The sequence below is a fragment of the Leptodactylus fuscus genome, chromosome 5 (assembly GCF_031893055.1).
Source record: "Leptodactylus fuscus isolate aLepFus1 chromosome 5, aLepFus1.hap2, whole genome shotgun sequence".
Classification (NCBI taxonomy): Eukaryota; Metazoa; Chordata; class Amphibia; order Anura; family Leptodactylidae; genus Leptodactylus; species Leptodactylus fuscus.
The window spans coordinates 137116781-137133619 of record NC_134269.1 but is presented as its reverse complement, the minus strand read 5'-3'; the positions used below and the strand labels follow the sequence as shown (position 1 = coordinate 137133619).

The following is a 16839-nucleotide window of genomic DNA, read 5'->3' as shown; positions in this document are numbered from 1 at the left end:
CTCCGCATGGAACGTGCGGACAGAAAAGTAGTTCACGATCTACTTTCCTGTCCACATGACTCGTGCGGAGACTGCGGAAAGCACACGGACCCCATCTATGTGTATGTTTTATTGATACAATTACTTTGGTAAACTCAGCCCTATTGCATTTTTATTATTTTAGGTTTTATTTGATGTGCGAGTAAAGCTGACACTTGTCACACTGATCACAGTATATACATCTCGCATTTTTTAAAATTTATATACTGGCATTTATAGGTATTTTTGGTTATTTTGGTTTTTCTCTTTTCAGACTGCTTAATAATACAATGGAAGAAAAACCTCTAGACTTTGGCTGTCTCTCCTATATTAGTGATCACACTGGCTTTTATGGAACCATCAAAAATTCCCCAGCTGACTTTGTTGTAACAGAGATTGATGTCACTGGTCAGCTTGTTACAAGTGTCTACAAAGAAGAAAATGAAGATTTACAAACACTGAGTATTGGTGAACAAACCTTCAAAAAGCCCAAGCTATGCCCAAGCCCTGCTGAAGCTGAGAGTAAAGAGACGCTTGATGGAGCTGTCAGAAATATATGCGAGTCTGTAGTTGAAAAAGATGTTTTCGAGGACCAAAATCTTCCTGAAGATGAGACAGATCATTATAATGTGCTCAGCACTTTGTTGCCTCTAGATGTGCAGGAATCCCTAACTAACTTTGCATGTTCAGTAAGATCTGCCTTTGAATCCCAAGTATCTGGAAGAGAACAGTGTGAATTGTCCTTGGGTCAGTTTCCAGACAAAAATGCTAGAGCCATTCTCCATGGAGCTGTGCGACAGACATTTCCATTACTTCTCACGTTTACCAGACACATGGAGGTTCTTGTTAAACCAAACCTGGATTACCAGGAGCTTTCCCTGCTGACATCTGAAGAGGAAGCCGACAAATTCTTTACATTTTTAGATGCAAAAGTGGAGAACTCAAGGTTTACATTTCAACCAGATGTGTGTAAAGAACACAGGACATCTGTACATCATTTCATCAGTAAGAAATTTGGGAAGCTGGTAGAAACCAAGTCCTTTTCCCAGAAAGGTACTGATGGACTGCAGAAAATGTGCATCACAGTTAGATTCAGGGAACGAAAGGGCTCATCTGGAAAGAGACAGAGATCAGAAGAAACCCCTGATATATTCACAGGTAGGAATAACTCCATGACTTTCAATAGACAGGACCACGGGTCCATTATTCACTCACTGCTAGAAATATATATTTTTTTTTTAATCATTTTTTCATACAAAAATATTTCTTTCTTCTAGCGTTTACCCTTGAGAAAGAGAACTTGGAAACTATGGAAGCTATTGGATACATGGCTACTTCACTTGGCGTGCTACCCTCAGACTTCAGCTATGCTGGTATTAAAGATAAGAAAGCCATTACGTACCAGGCTGTGGTTGTGAAGAAAGTTACTCCGGATAGGTGCAGTATTTGTCGTCTTCGAGAGTATAGTCTAATGAATATTCCTACTAAATGAACATTATACCGTATGTTGTAGGTCATCATAAGATATTGCTGCATAGCAGACTATAAGGATTGCTTACTTTATATTTAAGTAAAGAATGATCAGAGCTTTATCTGTCTAACGTTTTTCGGCAGGTTGCGTGAAGTAGAAGGATTACTTGAAAAAAAGGGGATGAAGATAAGTAACGTACGTCCTACTAGACAGCACTTACATCTTGGTCAGTTATCTGGTAACCATTTCACCATTGTTGTGAGAGATGTAAGATGTCATTCTAGTGATACATCAGAAGATCTTGAGAAGAGAGTTGAAGAAGCAGTATGTAATGTCAAGGTATGCCAAGGTGGAGCTACAAAGTTAACGTTCATGTAAATCTATAGGCTATGGCTGGTCTCCCACTTGGGTTTACGCCTAGTAGTTGAGGTTCAGACATTGCTTGTCCTTTCTTCTAGTACGTCTGATGTCCTCTTTGTATACTATGCATTTTACATTGTAGTCTGTTTTTGTTATCGAGTAGGCTGAACTGTTACGCTTGTGTTTCAGTGTTTGCAACTAGATATTTTAACTACTTCAGTACTGGGCCAGTTTCCCTGGTTCAGGACCAAGCACATTTTCAGGTTTTTTCGTACATGTCACTTTGAGGGCTATAACGTTTTCTTCATTTCGATTATTTAACTAATTTTTGCATGTTTTTTTGGTGACACATAGGGCCTTATTTTTATGTTTATTTTTGCATTTAAAAAAAAAATAATTTATACCTGGGAAAATGTGAAATGAAAAAAAAGCAGGTATTTTTATTATGTTTCCTAAGAACAAAATAGACATTTGGGGGGTATTTTTGGTAGGGCCCAACAGCGAGACGCAGCTAAAAAAGACACTGTGGAAAAAAATAGCAGTGAAGTATCAAATCACAGTTTTTTTTGTTTTTACACAGTATTTTTTGTTGAGCTTTTGATGCATTTTCCTGCACTTTCCCCCTATTAATTATATGTGGAAATGCTCGTGACTATGCAGCTAGAATTACCCTGTATAAGTATTAAATTATTCGGATATCCCTTTCTATCTGAATCCTTCTCACTCTGACCTAATGAAATATAAAGGAGAAAAAAAATCAATTTTGTGACCTCCTGGCTCAATGGTCACAAGCTCTGCAAAGGGGCGACAGAAACTTCTGTCACTAACTATTGATTTAGTACCGAAAAGAGCGTAGTGTTATGTAAATACTCACAATGGGTGCAAGTCTTTATTCAGTGGCACAATGACCAAAATAGCAAAATAAAGAAGAGGCAGCACTCCATCATTGATGCAAATAAATGGACTTTATTAGTCGAATGATGAGTGGTGAACCTAGCCTCTCTGCTGCCTGAGGCGGCCAATAAAAAGACACCCCCCCCCCCCCAGGACTGAATACTGAAGGGAGAAGGGGTGTCGTCTTTTGATTGTCCACCTCAGGCAGAACAGAGGCAGCCATGAACCCCTGGCTGTCTTCGCACGGCTGCACCAAGCCATCCCTCAGCGAAAACACTACGCCAGCCCAGGACAAGTCGTATGCATCTTGTTTTTTTTAAAGCGGCCTGTCCTGGACTGGCTTTGGTTACTCAAAATGCCGCCACCCGACATAACGCCGCCTGAGGCTATTGCCTCACTTCACCTCATTAGAGGTGCGGCGCTGGACACAACATTTTGGTTCAACTCAACAGCTTGAGAAAGGTTTCAAATTAAACAGAAATGTCGAATCATTGCGCTAATTGTCAATTTTTTGCATTAGTTTTGGTGTGCTGTCTCTTTTTTTATTTAACTATTTATTTAGCTTACTTGTATAGTGCCAACATATTTTGCAGAGCTTTATAGACATTGTCAATCACTGTCACTTGTAGACCTCACAATAAACATCAGTATGTCTTTGAGTGTCCCCAGCAGGTTGATATGGTACAGTCTCTAGTTGCCTGTGTGATATTCTGCTGACTCATCACAGGATTGATAGCAGAACATAAGAAAACCAAAATGGTATTTGGTCAGATATTGAGTTGCTTTCATTATATTTTACCATAATGGGCACTGTATTACATGTGTGTAAAGAACATGAGACATCGTTTTTTTTCTTATTTGTTCAGTACCCACATTTTATTCTACATAGTTTATCAGGGAATAAAGTGGAACATAGAGACGTTTGATCATGATACACTCACAATTGATAAATTATCATAGTTGATACTGCAGGTTATTTTTCATTATTTTTTTTCCTATTTCTCATTTCAGAAGAGAGGCTTCATAAATTATTATGGACCACAAAGATTTGGGAAAGGGCAGAATGTGCAGTCACATAATATTGGATTGGCTTTATTGAAAGAAGAAATGGTATGTGCATTACGTTTAAGAGTTGTGTTAACTACAACCTTGTGTACAACCGTACTATACTGTACTGTTTATCTCTGTGATATGTTCAAAGCTATATGAAGCCTATGTTGACAGGATATTTGTACATGTCTCAAAAAGTAATATTTTATTTATTTATAATATTTTTATTTATATAGCGCCAGCATATTCTGCAGCTCTTTAGGGTATGTTCACACAGAGTTTTTTGCAGGCTGAAAACATCTTCTTCAGGAATTAGAAAATATCGTAGGTTTCTTTGGCAAGTTATTTTTCATGATGCGCTTATTGTCGCATTTTTTATTTCAGTTTTTGCTGCATTTTTTTTTTGTTCCAGCACACTGTATGGACATGGAAACTTTCCTTAAAAAAAAAACACGTCAAAAACGCATAAAAAAGTATCATGTTTTTTTTCTGTCTCCCATTGATTTTAATGGGTTTTTCAATATCGGCCTGCAAAGAAAAATGTCTGACCCTTACAATTCTGAGGGTACATGAAAAGACAATATTTGCCATTACAATGGCACAAAAATATTAACATATCAAACAATAGGAGTGAGGGCCCTGCTCACAAAAGCTTATATTGTATAAGGAATAAGGAGACACTGAGGTATGAGGGCTTGTTTGGTACAATGGTCCAGCCATCTTTTAATAAATAAGGTCATGTAACTGAAGCCGTATGAGCCAGACACCACCCATTATCTGCCAATACACAGATACTAAGTGCATAGGGTGCAGCGTATCTCTGAGATGGAGGGGTCAGCTTCTCAATAATAGACCAAGAAGGATAGCTTATTGTAAGAAATGTTAGCATATTGTGAGAAGGTGTAGAACAATGATCAGATTATGTGATAAGCCTGCCTAAACAGAGGTCTTTTTAGGACATGCTTAAAGCTGCTGTAGTTGTGTTTTTTGTTTGTCTGGGGTAGAGCATTCCAGAGCACCGATGCAGCTTGAGATAATCCTTGGAGACGGGAGTGAGATGTTCAGTTAACAGAGGATACAAGTCTAAAGTCATTGTTGGAATAGAGAGAACTGTTAGGATGGTAGACAGTGCTAAGGGAGGAGATATAGAGAGGTACTGTGCTATGGAGGGATTTGTGGATGTGTAATAATTTTACATAGTATTCTGTACTGGATGGGCAACCAGTGCAGCAAGTGGCACAAGATAGATGCATTTGTGTACTGGTTTGACAGAAGGAGGAGTCTGGGGCTGCATTTAGGGCAGACTGTAGTGGGGGGAGTTTTGTTATAGGAAAGCCAATTAGTAGAGAATTGTAATAGTCAAGACAAGTGAATCAGGGGATTTTCCATAGTGCAAAAAGAGGGTGGATTCTGGATATGTTTTTGATTTGCAGGTGATATGAGCATGCAAGTGTCTAAATATGTGGGGTGAAGGTGAGATTCGAGTTGAATACAACCACAGATGGAAATGGAGATATCAAGGATGGGTTGGTTAGTAGATAATGGTAACACAAGAAGGAAATGTTTAATGCATTAATGCAGAGTACAGGCATAGGGTATAATGGAATGGATATATGTATTGCTAAGAAAATGACTCGCTCTATAACCTTGTAAAGGGGTTTATATGTACTTAAATAGTCAATATTGGGGATCTGCCTTAAAGTACCCTTCCAGACAGTTGTTGTTAAAGGTTTGTGGCCTCCATTTTTGAGCCTGTGACATCACTTTCATCAGTCATTTGGCCCTGCCTGCACCTCAGTTTAAGTAAAAAATATTAATCTGCATTACATGGTATGGCTGCTACACAATGTATGGTGCTATACATTGTTTACAATGATATGGCCACAGCATTCAGCCAAGCCTCTTAACCCCCTTAAACTTGTGATTGGCTGGAGTGCCAAAACTTGGACTCCCAGCAACCTGATATTGATGAGCTAAGGATAGGTCATCAGTATTGAAGTTCCAAGAAAACCCCTTTTAAGCATTAGGCTTCCTATTGATGATTTTGATGTGCCAACTAATTTATCATTCAGTTTGGTTGAGTTCAATAATTGTAAATTAGTTTTAATTTTGTTTTTACAATGGCTACACAAATACTGGTGAGAGCTACTTTGTGAGTGTGAGTTATGTATCACAGTGTCTAATGTAGCATAACAGCTTTTGTAGTTCACAAAGTTTTTTTTTTTTCTGGTTTCTTTAGTATTTAGATTTTTTCAGGTTTAGTATGAAATAGATTCTAATGGCTGTTCTCTAAATTTTAATGCTTCATTTCTAGGCACAGGCTATTAAGTTGTTTTTCACCCCTGAAGAAGGTGACGATCCTGTAAATAAAGCTAAAATTTATTTTTCACAAACCGGTAAGCACTAAAACAATTAGCTTAATTTATTATCATGAATCCATTTGCTTAATTTATTATCATGAATCCATATGTTATAAATCCCAGAAACTAGAGAGGATGCAGAATAAACAACTGCACATCTCTCCCTAAATATAAAAATGAATTTCTGTTCTTTATACACGGCCAAACAACTCAACCAGTCTGCGCCAAATTTGGCAGATGGATGCAGATGCTTTCAGCTCTTTTATTTCCCTTTTTACAGATTGTATTAAGTCCTTTGTAATTCTCAAAGGCTACAGTCGACCCTTCTAATTTATATTTTTTAATGCCTGTTTTTTTATTGTTCACTGCCCTTTTAAACAGAGCTGTAAGTCATGGAGAGGTCATTTAAGACATCTATACTTGTTCCCTTTGGGTATATATTTTGCTATATACTCTCTCAAAGTAGATTTAAATGTCTCCAACTTGCCATTTAGATCCCAATGCAGATCTTAATTTCAAAAGCGTTTTTAGCAGCAAATTGCTCCAAATCTGTAAGGGCTATCATGATGATTAATCATCTACCTAGCCCTAACTGATCCTGAGTTATGGGACTCTAAGTGTCCCCCTCTGAGCAGCTTGTAGGAGGAGGAGGGGGAGAAGCAGAGCTGCTGACTATAGAGACAATGATAAATCCATAAACTGCATAAAAATAAATCAGCTCTCACAAAAAAAGAAGTAAATACTATTATAATAACTGAACAAGATAAAATGTATCTTTCAAACTATCACATACAAATAATGTGGTAAAATATTGGTCATTAAATAGGTTTTCCTAGACTTTCAAATTGATGACCTATACGTAGGCACTGTACTTGGTAGGTACTGAAGAGGTCACATCATTCACCCAAACACTCTTGTTCCTTTCAGTATAATAGTAGAAAAAACTTGGCACTCACCCTCTGCGTTAAAAGTCCAAACTTTATTGTAGAAGTCCAAAGTCTCTGTACCTTGTACTGTGGATAGAGAGGATGGCTTTTTCTGCTGCCGGGGCTTCTTGAAGCACAGACCAGAAGAGGGGGTCAGTCAGCTGTGGCTTCTAATCGAAGCCGCGGCTTTGCCTGGGTGTAGGCCGCAACAGGTCCGGCCACACTAGGCCCGCCTCGTCCCTGGGCTTTCCTTTGCCCTGGGGCCGCCCTGCTATCCCATTGGTCAGGCAGGGGCGGTCCTGGGCGTGCCTTTCCTGCTTTTTGGAGGGAGTCTGGTGGAGGAAGGCCTTATTTAAGGTACTTCCTTTTTCTGAGACTTGTGTTCCTGGCAGTCTCAGTTTGGATCCTCTGGCAGCTTGTTCGCAGCAGTGGGGTCGGTCTTCTTACAGTAGTACAGTAGGCTTCCCCTTGGAGGTCGTTTTTTGTGCCTTGTCCTTTCATGAGGAGTCTTTCCGGGTCCCGGCACCCCCTGCAGTTGTTTTATGCGTGCTCCAGCTGTAAGCAAAAGTTTCCTTGCGGGCAGTCTGTGTCTATCTGTTCACTCTGCAGTGCTGCTCACCCCCCCAGGAGCCTCCCGGCCCTTCTCCCTCCCCAGATTGGGTGGTTTCCCTGTCTCAGGCTGTGGGTAACTTGGCCAGGCTTAATCAGTCCATGGCGGTGTCCTTGGAGCATTTGCCCACTCAGATTGCGGCGCAGTCTGCGACTGTGGTTGAAGCTATTAAGGGACTCTCCCATTCCAGTGCTGGCGGCTGTCCTCGTAAATGGACTAGGAAGTTGTCCTATGGGTCATGATCTTCCTCTTTCTCTCCTGGGTGTTCACCAGGCAGAGGGTCTATGCACGGCTCCTTCAAGACAGGTGGATCTAAGTCTTCTCCTGTGGATTCTGTTTCATCTGGGGATGCCTCTGACTCTGATACAGAGTTTCAGTCAGGCACTCAGTGGCAGCTGCTATGCAGGAGCTTGTACGTGCTGTTCATGATACATTGCAATTGACAGAGGGTGCTGAGTCTGGGGCTCAGGAGGCTGTATCTTTTCGCCATAGTCGCCGGTCGCCCTTGGTGTTTCCTAACCACGGGGCATTTGATAATATTTTGCAGGAACAGTGGCTTCATCCGGACCGGTCCCTGTCTTCCACCAGGAGGTCAGATGTCCTTTTTCCTTTCCCGGAACAGTGTGTGTATAGGTGGACTGAGCCTCCTGCGGTTGGTCCGGCTATTGCCAGGCTATCTAAGGCAACTATCCTGCTTCTAGCTAACGCTGCTTCTCTAAGTGATCCCGCTGATAGGAAGCTGGACTCCTTGGCTAAGTCGGCCTTTGCAGCAGCGGGGTCTGCATTGTGGCATGCTTTTGCGGCATCCTGGGTTAGTAAGGCTTGTATTGCCTGGGGCAAACAGTTGAGAGCTGGTTTAGCCGATGAATCTGCTCTGCAGGACAATCTGTTTCTGGTGGACCAGATAATTAATGCTTCTAAATATCTATGTGATGCTTCCCTTGAAGCGGCTCGCCGCTCAGCTAAGGCAATGTTAGGGTAATGTTGTGGCAATGCGTCGGATGGTTTGGATCTGTTCCTGGAACGCTGAGCCTGCCTCTAAAAAGGTGGTGGTTGCTTTACCTTTTTCTCACGGTGAACAGGGCCGTCTCTATGGGAAAGGTTTGGAGCAACTTACTGTATTTCTGAAGCTACTGGAGGCAAAAGCTCTCTTACCTCAGAGGCGTTCTAGGAGGCAGCCTGCCTCGTCTTCTAGCCGTTCCCAACGGTTTCGTTTTTTTCAGGGCTCCTCGTCCCGCTTCAATGAACACTCTTCTAGGGAGTAGCACTCTAAGCAGCCCTCCTTTAAGCCTAGACCTGCCTGGCATCCCCGATCTAAGCCTGCAAGGTCGGGAGTTGCCAAGCCCCCCTCTGTATGAAGGGCTGCCCCCATCTGGGAATTCTTGGTTGGGGGGACGTCTGTTTGCCTTCCAGGACATGTGGCTCACCTGGGTCGATGACGCCTGGGTTCGGGAAGTGGTCTCGAACGGCTAATCCATAGAGTTTTCCACCCTCCCAGAAGAAAGGTTTTTTTTTTTGTTCCTCTTTACCTTCTTCCCCCGCTCAGGCGGCCGCTTTTCTCAAGGCAGTCGCCAGGCTTCAAGAGCAAGGGGTAATTGTGCCCGTGCTCATTTCTCAACAGTTCCAGGGGTTCTATTCAAACCTATTTACTGTTCCAAAGAAGGATGGCTCCCTCTGCCCCGTCCTGTATTTCTTCCCCCCTCTTCCTCTCCTCCCTCGGGTTCTAAAGAAGCTCAAGGTTGAGGGGGTTCCTGCAATCCTGGTGGCGCTGGACTGGCCTCGTCGGGCGTGGTATGCAGATCTCATGGCTCTGATAGCAGACGCTCCCTGGCCTCTGCCTCTGCAAAAAAATCTGCCGCTATTCCATCCTTCCTTACATCGGCTGCGTTTAACGGCATGGCTGTTGAAACCGAGGTGTTGAAGCGCCGAGGTTTTTCTGAGCCTGTTCGAACTATGCTTAGGGCCAGGAAGCCTCAATCAGCAAAGATATACTACAGCACCTGGAAGGCCTTCGTCCGTTGGTGTGAAGAGGGAAAGTATCATCCTCTTGTTTTTTCTTTGCCTAGAGTCCTGGCGTTTGTGCAGTCCGGGTTGGACCAGGGTCTTGGTCTGTCTACCCTGAGGGGTCAGGTCTCGGCTCTTTCCATTCTTTTCCAGAAGGCTATTACCTTCTTACCTCAGGTAAAAACTTTTCTCCATGGGGTAGCGCATTGTGTTCCTCCTTACCAGCCTCCCATTGATCCTTGGGATCTCAATCTAGTCTTGGAGGTTCTACAGGCATCTCTCTTCGCCTGCTTTCTTGAAAAGTGGCATTTTTTGTCGCTGTCACTTCTATTCGTAGGGTTTCTGAGCTAGCGGCTTTGTCACGCCAGTCCCCCTTCATGGTTTTGCATAAGGACAAGGTTGTGCTTCGTCTCCTTCCATGCTTCCTTCCCAAAGTGGTGTCCTCTTTCCATATCAATGAGGACATTGTCCTGCCATCTTTTTGTCCAGATCCAAAACATCCTCGCGAGCACTCCCTCCACTGCCTGGATGTGGTTCGGGCAGTCAGAGTCTACCTGGCTCTTACAGAGCCATTTCGCCACTGTGATTCTCTTTTTGTTCTTCCGGAGGGATCCAGGAAGGGCTTACCTGCTTCCAAGGTAGGTGTCCATCGCTAGATGGATTCGGTCTGTTATCAGGGAAGCCTATCGGCTTAAGGGTAGGGATCCTCCCTTCCGGGTGACGACTCATTCGACTAGGGCTGTTGGTGCCTCCTGGGCTGTTCGGCATAAGGCTTCCGTTTCCCAGGTCTGCAAGGCTGCCACCTGGTCTTCGGTTCACACTTTCACTAAGTTTTACCAGATTCACTCTGTGTCTTCTGCCGATGCCAGTTTGGGTCGAAAAGTTCTTCAGGCAGCAGCGCGCTGATTGTTCGCAAGATTGTCTAAGTTTTTCCCTTCCTCTGGGACTGCTGTTGGACGATCCATGGTTTCTGTGTCCCCCGGTGAAATATTGCGAGAAAAAGGGATTTTTGTGTACTCACCTGTAAAATCCTTTTCTCGTTGTTTCACTGGGGGACACAGGTTCCCCCCCGTATTAAATTTTGGCACAGGGTTGGGGTTTTTTCTTTTTCCCTTCACGGGTTTAGGTTTTTTTGGTGGTTTTTGGTTCCATATATATTGTTCATTTGGGGACGCTCTCCTACTGCTGTGGTACAAAACTGCCTGAGCATTCTGCCAGTGAGAGGGTATAGCCTGCGTCGGCGGAGCCAACCACTTTTTTTGTTCCTAGTATCTGCCTCCTAATGATCAGGTCTATACCCATGGTTTCTGTGTCCCCCAGTGAAACAACGAGAAAAGGATTTTACAGGTGAGTACACAAAAATCCCTTTTTATAAGTCCCAGAAAACCCAATTAACAATGAAAAATGGCCTACTCTTAGTGGGTAAAGGGAATCCCAACACTAAAACTTGATGAGTGACTGTATGTTGTGCTCCAAACTGTATAAAGATATAGTATGACTTAAAGTATTACAGAATTTGGGGTCTAAAAACATTATTATTTAATCACAGATATTAATAAATCTATGTTTCAATCACTATTTACCAATCATATTTCAGAGGATATAAAAGGTACTCTTCCACTAATGCCAATATACAAAGTCCGTGAGAGAATGGTGCTGCGGGCACTGAATAGATATGGAATGAGCGACGAGGGATGTGTAAGAGGATGGCTCAGTATTCCACATTCCATGCGCATCTTCTACATACACGCATATTGCAGTAAGGTCTGGAATGAAGCTACGTCTTACAGAATAGCTACCTATGGCTCAAAAGTTGTAGAAGGAGACCTGGTACTTTGCGACCAGAATGTAAATGAAACTACTTCATTGAATGACAGAGTGAGTTGTTTTCTGGCTTGAACATGACATAAATCTGTAAAATATACAGTTATACAATCTGTGCCAGCTCTGACAAATATTGGTTTTATACAGGTTCATGTTGTTACAGCTGCAGAAGAGGAAGAAGAAGCATATTCTATACATCAAGTAAGTTGACACTTTCTGTTTTCTCAGCTTTTATATCCTCCGATGTACACATACAGTGAAGGAAATAATTATATGATCCCTTGCTGATTTTGTAAGTTTACCCACTGACAAAGTCATGAACAGGGTGGGTTAATTTTAACAGTGAGAGACAGAATATCAAAAATAAAATCCAGAAACTCACATTGTATAAATTTTATATTTATTTGCATTTTGCATAGAGAAATAAGTATTTGATCCCTCTGGCAAACAAGACTTAATACTTGGTGGCAAAACCCTTGTTGGCGCGCACAGCAGTCAGATGTTTTTTGTAGATGATGATGAGGTTTGTGCACGTCAGGAGGAATTTTGATTTTGAAGCTGTCGCTTGGCAACTCGGAGCTTCAGCTCCCTCCATAAGTTTTCTATGGGATTAAGGGTGTCAAGGACAAGATCATAGACCTGCACAAGGCTGGAATAGGTTACAAACCCATACAATGTGATTTTCTCTCACTGTTAAAGGGGCTCTATCAGCAAAATTATGCTGTATGAGACCCACATATGCGTGAATAGCCTTTAAAAAGGCTATTCAGGCACCGCTTATTTTATATTAACCCTTTCGCTGCCAAGCACGTACACTGTACGTGCTCCCAAGGTGGCACTTCAGTAGCCGAGGACGTACTTAGTACGTCCTCCCTACTAATGCCGATATCTCTGGACTGCATCAACATATCTTGATGCTTTAAAATGCATTTTAAAGAAGAGACTCTCATCTTTAAAATGATACCAGGGACTTGATGATTTTACTTACAGTCTTGGAGCCATTCACTGTTGAAAACACTATTTGGCATTGAGATCCAACTGCAGATCTCAATTCCCGACAGTGTTTCAACAGTGAATTTCTCCAAAACTGTACATCCAATCATCGAGTTTTTGATATAATTCTAAAGAGGAGATTCTCCTCTTTAAAATGCAATTGAAAGCATCAAGATATGTTGATGCAGTCCAAAGATATAGAGCTCCAAAGTCTCCCCCCCTCCTGTCTAAGCAAGCAATTTGCGATCTAACAAGAAAGGAAGAGGGACACGGAGCAGCCCAGCAGAGAGAGAGACACAGAAACGATCTCTCTCTCTGCATAACTTGTATGTGACAGCAGGAGGGGGGTGGCAGGGACTCTATTGTCCCTATTAACCCTTCTCCTGCCAATCAGAGAACATACTATACATTTGTCTCTGATTGTCACATACAGTTATAATGTAATTCCCCCCTGAGCTTTTCTAGTGGGGTATTCTTATGTTATACCTCCTGAACATAACCAGGAAGTTTGTTGGCGCTGTGACCCAGACGTTTACCATTGTCCAGGTCGCAAGCCAAAAAAAAAAAGTCGCACCAAACACTTACACAACATATACATAAAGTCGCAAATAAAGTTTACATTTCACCCAATCCCTGTCCTGTCTATACCTGAGCTTTCTACAGTAAAATACGTCTCTAGTGATATCCGTTACACACTAAAATAATAGTAATAACGATTATCACTAGAGATGATCACTAGAGATTATCTATAGATTGCTAAAATTATTATAGGGGGATGGAAAATAACATTTTTATGTAAAGTCCTATTTAATTTGCATGCACAAAATGGGATGGCGCATTTCTGCGATTTTGGCGATTCTTTAACACCCGCCCCTGTAAATATATACATGTGTGGTATGTATGAACTCCTCACATATTGCAGTTTTATGGACAGTACATTATGTTTGCAGAAAGGGATTTCTTGAGCCGCACTTTAGTGGCAAATTTGAATTTTTGCGCAATTTTTGCTAGCAATCTCTGTTTGCGGCAAAGTTGAATGAAGGTGGTTGTATATATAAACTATTAAATTGTGTTTTTATATACGGTATGCTGTGTACTCTGACTGTGATACCAAAATCTAACTTTTTTCAGTTTGGTAGGTGCAGTATAGCTTTTTAACATATTAGTGAACAACAGCAAAATCCTGCTTGTCTTCTGTATTCGTGTTTTTGGGAGTCCGAGCTCTTGTTGTAGTTGATGTTTGCGGTAAATATAGTATATATACACATTGTATACACCATAAGCTATTATTTTAAAAGTATTTTGTATATGAATGTGAGATTGAACATGAGTTTTAGGTGCAAATATGTGTTTTAGCGTATTTTTTCAAAAAATTATTTGTGTTGGTCGCAAAGTTGCATGAAGGTGGATGTGGCTATTGATGACCCATTAAGACATTTGTAATCTTCAGGTTGTCTACTTTCAAAAAATATATAGGGTTTAGGGGTTCACTTACTTTTCATGGTGTGTAATCCCTACATTTTATAGGATGATACTTTTTTAACATTTCCAGCTTCAAAGCAGAATTTTGTTCCTTCCTGTTCTAGCGATTTTCTGAAGACATGTGCATGCGGGTTCAGGCCATAGTGATATGTATGAACTCTGCACATGTTGAACTCTTATTTTTAGGAGGTTTGGTGCATTTAATCTTTTGTTTGGTTTCCGCTTTTAACAACTAATATACATTTATTTGCATTTTTTCATAAAACATTCACTTTAAATCAAAATTGCATGAAGGTGCCTGTTCGTATACAGTACCAAGTGGCATTCTGACAACGCTGCAGGTGTCTACTTTAAGAAAATATATAGGTATGGGGGGGGGGGTTGGATGCTTTTTTAATGTTGCAATTTAGGTTTGATTTGTCCATCTCAAAACTGTGAAAATTGCTCTGGCTACTGGAGGTGCAAAATTTCCAGAGACCCTTGGCAGCGAAAAGGTTAAACCTCCCCCCGTTTTAAAATAAAACCATAAAAACATATTTGTAAATCATACTTTAGCGTGCACGCTGGGCGGTCCTCCACGATCCAACGTCATCTTGTTGTCACGCCTTCCTCTTCTTTCTTCTTCCAGCGACGCCCTCCTATCCTTGCTCTTCCCCCACCTTCATCTTCATTTCTTCCGGAATGAAGAAGTTCACTTGCATACTGCGCATGTGCAGTACGCTCGCATAGTTCTAAGGGGTACTTATAACTACAGCAAAAATGATGCCGACGCATGCGCAGTAGCGCTCCGGAGTGAGCGATACTGCGCACGTGCGGGATTTGAACACAACCTGCCGGAAGAACAGAAGATGAAGGCAGGGTAGAGCCAGGACAGGAGGACGTCGCTGGAAGAAGAAAGAAGAGGAAGGCGTGACAGCAAGATGACGTGCACAATAGGTATGATATACAAATATGTTTTTATGGTTTTATTTTAAAACGGGGGGGAGGTTTAAAATAACATTTGCGGTGCCTGAATAGCCTTTTTAAAGGCTATTCACGCATATGTGGGGCTCTTACAGCATAATTTTGCTGACAGAGCCCCTTTTAAAATTAACATAACCTTAAAATTATAGACTGTTCATGTCTTTGTCAGTGGGGAAACTTACAAAATCAGTAAGGGATCAAATAATTATTTCCTTCACGGTATATACACAAGGCATGTGTAGAGAATTTCATGCATAACATTCCTTTTTTGAACATGAAACTTTTTTTTGTTTTTTTTTCTTTTTGATCCACGACTCACCTGTATGTTGTGAAGAATGCAGTAATATTCTCCCAGACCATCGCTATAACAGTTTTTGTATTAGCATACAAAAGTATTTTTAATATAAAATGATTGAGATTTGATTTATAACCACATATTCTGCAGTACTTCAGTGATATTGTCATAACTGATTGTCCCCAGTAGGGCTCGCAATCTAGATGGGGATACCTGTCTGTATGCTGCGACTAGACATGGCTGGGATTATAGAAATAGTCCAGTGAGGTGGGTGATTGATCACGGGGATCCAATAACTGGGCTTCCATGATTAACTGATATTGGGAGCCTTTGGCATTGCAACTATAGCATGGAGGAAGCTGGAAAAATTGTGTAGTAGCCATTCCTCATTACTGCATCTCAGTTATCATTACTGTACTTAATAGGGAGCAACTTGACTCATATTTAGGTATCAAATGAAATCAAATTATTGCTGAATGACATATCAAATTGCTCAATGTGAATGTCACAATATTCAGATGGTTTGTATAAGATTATTAAAATATGGTTGCTTTATTCATGAAACGGCATCACTCTCATCCATGGCCTTTTGTGCTCCAAAAATGGCTGAGCTGCAATGCAAAGCACAGCCTATGTGAAACAGTTGCACTGTATTCAGGAAAAAGCAGCAATATATTTCTAATTTCATGCAACCCCATGCACACACTAGAGAAGCGACAGCATCAAAACAGAACATTGCATTAAAGGGATGTTAGATGGGGTCTTCTGCTTATGGTGTAACAGTATGATTCAGTTTTGTTTACTGCTGATATCCATTTTGATCACTATGATTGCTGTTCTAGTAGTATCTGTGCCCTTCCTTATACCTCTAATCTCTCTTTCTTCTAGGTAGTGCTTCCAATGCCAGGACACAGCATTAGATATCCTACTAATCAGGTTGGACAGTGGTATAAAGAGGCTCTTGCTAGTGCTGGGCTGCAGTCCTGTAAGTTTTGGGTTGGCACATTGCAGTTGAATATTCCCGGTTGTTACAGACCTGTAATAAAATACCCACGTAATTTAATTTATACACCTATTCCAGAGACTGATCAGCAAAACCAGGGGGAAGATTCTGAACATATAGCATCTCAGAAAACAGCATTAAAGCTGTCATTTCAATTGGATTCTTCCTGTTATGCTACTGTTTGTCTGCGAGAGATGATGAAGTGCAACTTCTAAAGCTCTATGACTGTAGCTGTTCTTAGATATTAAAAAAATGGGTTTAACATATATTTTTATACTGTGCTTTTGGCTATAAAGAAAAGAATACAATGGGATCCCTCAAGGTTCCAGACCAATCGGGTAGCAGGAATGGGGTAGAGTGCGCACAAGCCAAACTGTCCTCAAGGAATATTCAACACCTATATTGAGTACTATGCACAACGCGTTTCAGGCTGAGCCCTTTCTCAAGTGCAATTATAGCTACAAAGAGCATAAAAAGTTGCAAAAGTTTGTATTTACAATTAACAATTGAAATAATGAAAACTTGAAAAAATTTCTCATCATAGATACAAAAATAAATACAGAATGAATATAGAAAACACACTGAA

The 16839-nt window shown here is 41.3% G+C and overlaps 1 protein-coding gene across 1 annotated transcript in view; it reads left to right on the top strand.

The window, feature by feature from the left end:
* PUS7L (pseudouridine synthase 7 like) overlaps positions 1-16839 on the top strand; it is a 21823-nt gene extending 4984 nt beyond the window's left edge. The window contains exons 3-10 of the mRNA XM_075274345.1: positions 293-1176; positions 1296-1455; positions 1633-1828; positions 3755-3853; positions 6108-6189; positions 11291-11571; positions 11665-11718; positions 16139-16839. Coding sequence (XP_075130446.1) covers positions 309-1176; positions 1296-1455; positions 1633-1828; positions 3755-3853; positions 6108-6189; positions 11291-11571; positions 11665-11718; positions 16139-16468 — 2070 coding nt within the window. The 5' untranslated portion in view covers positions 293-308 and the 3' untranslated portion in view covers positions 16469-16839. The remainder of the gene's footprint in view (positions 1-292; positions 1177-1295; positions 1456-1632; positions 1829-3754; positions 3854-6107; positions 6190-11290; positions 11572-11664; positions 11719-16138) is intronic.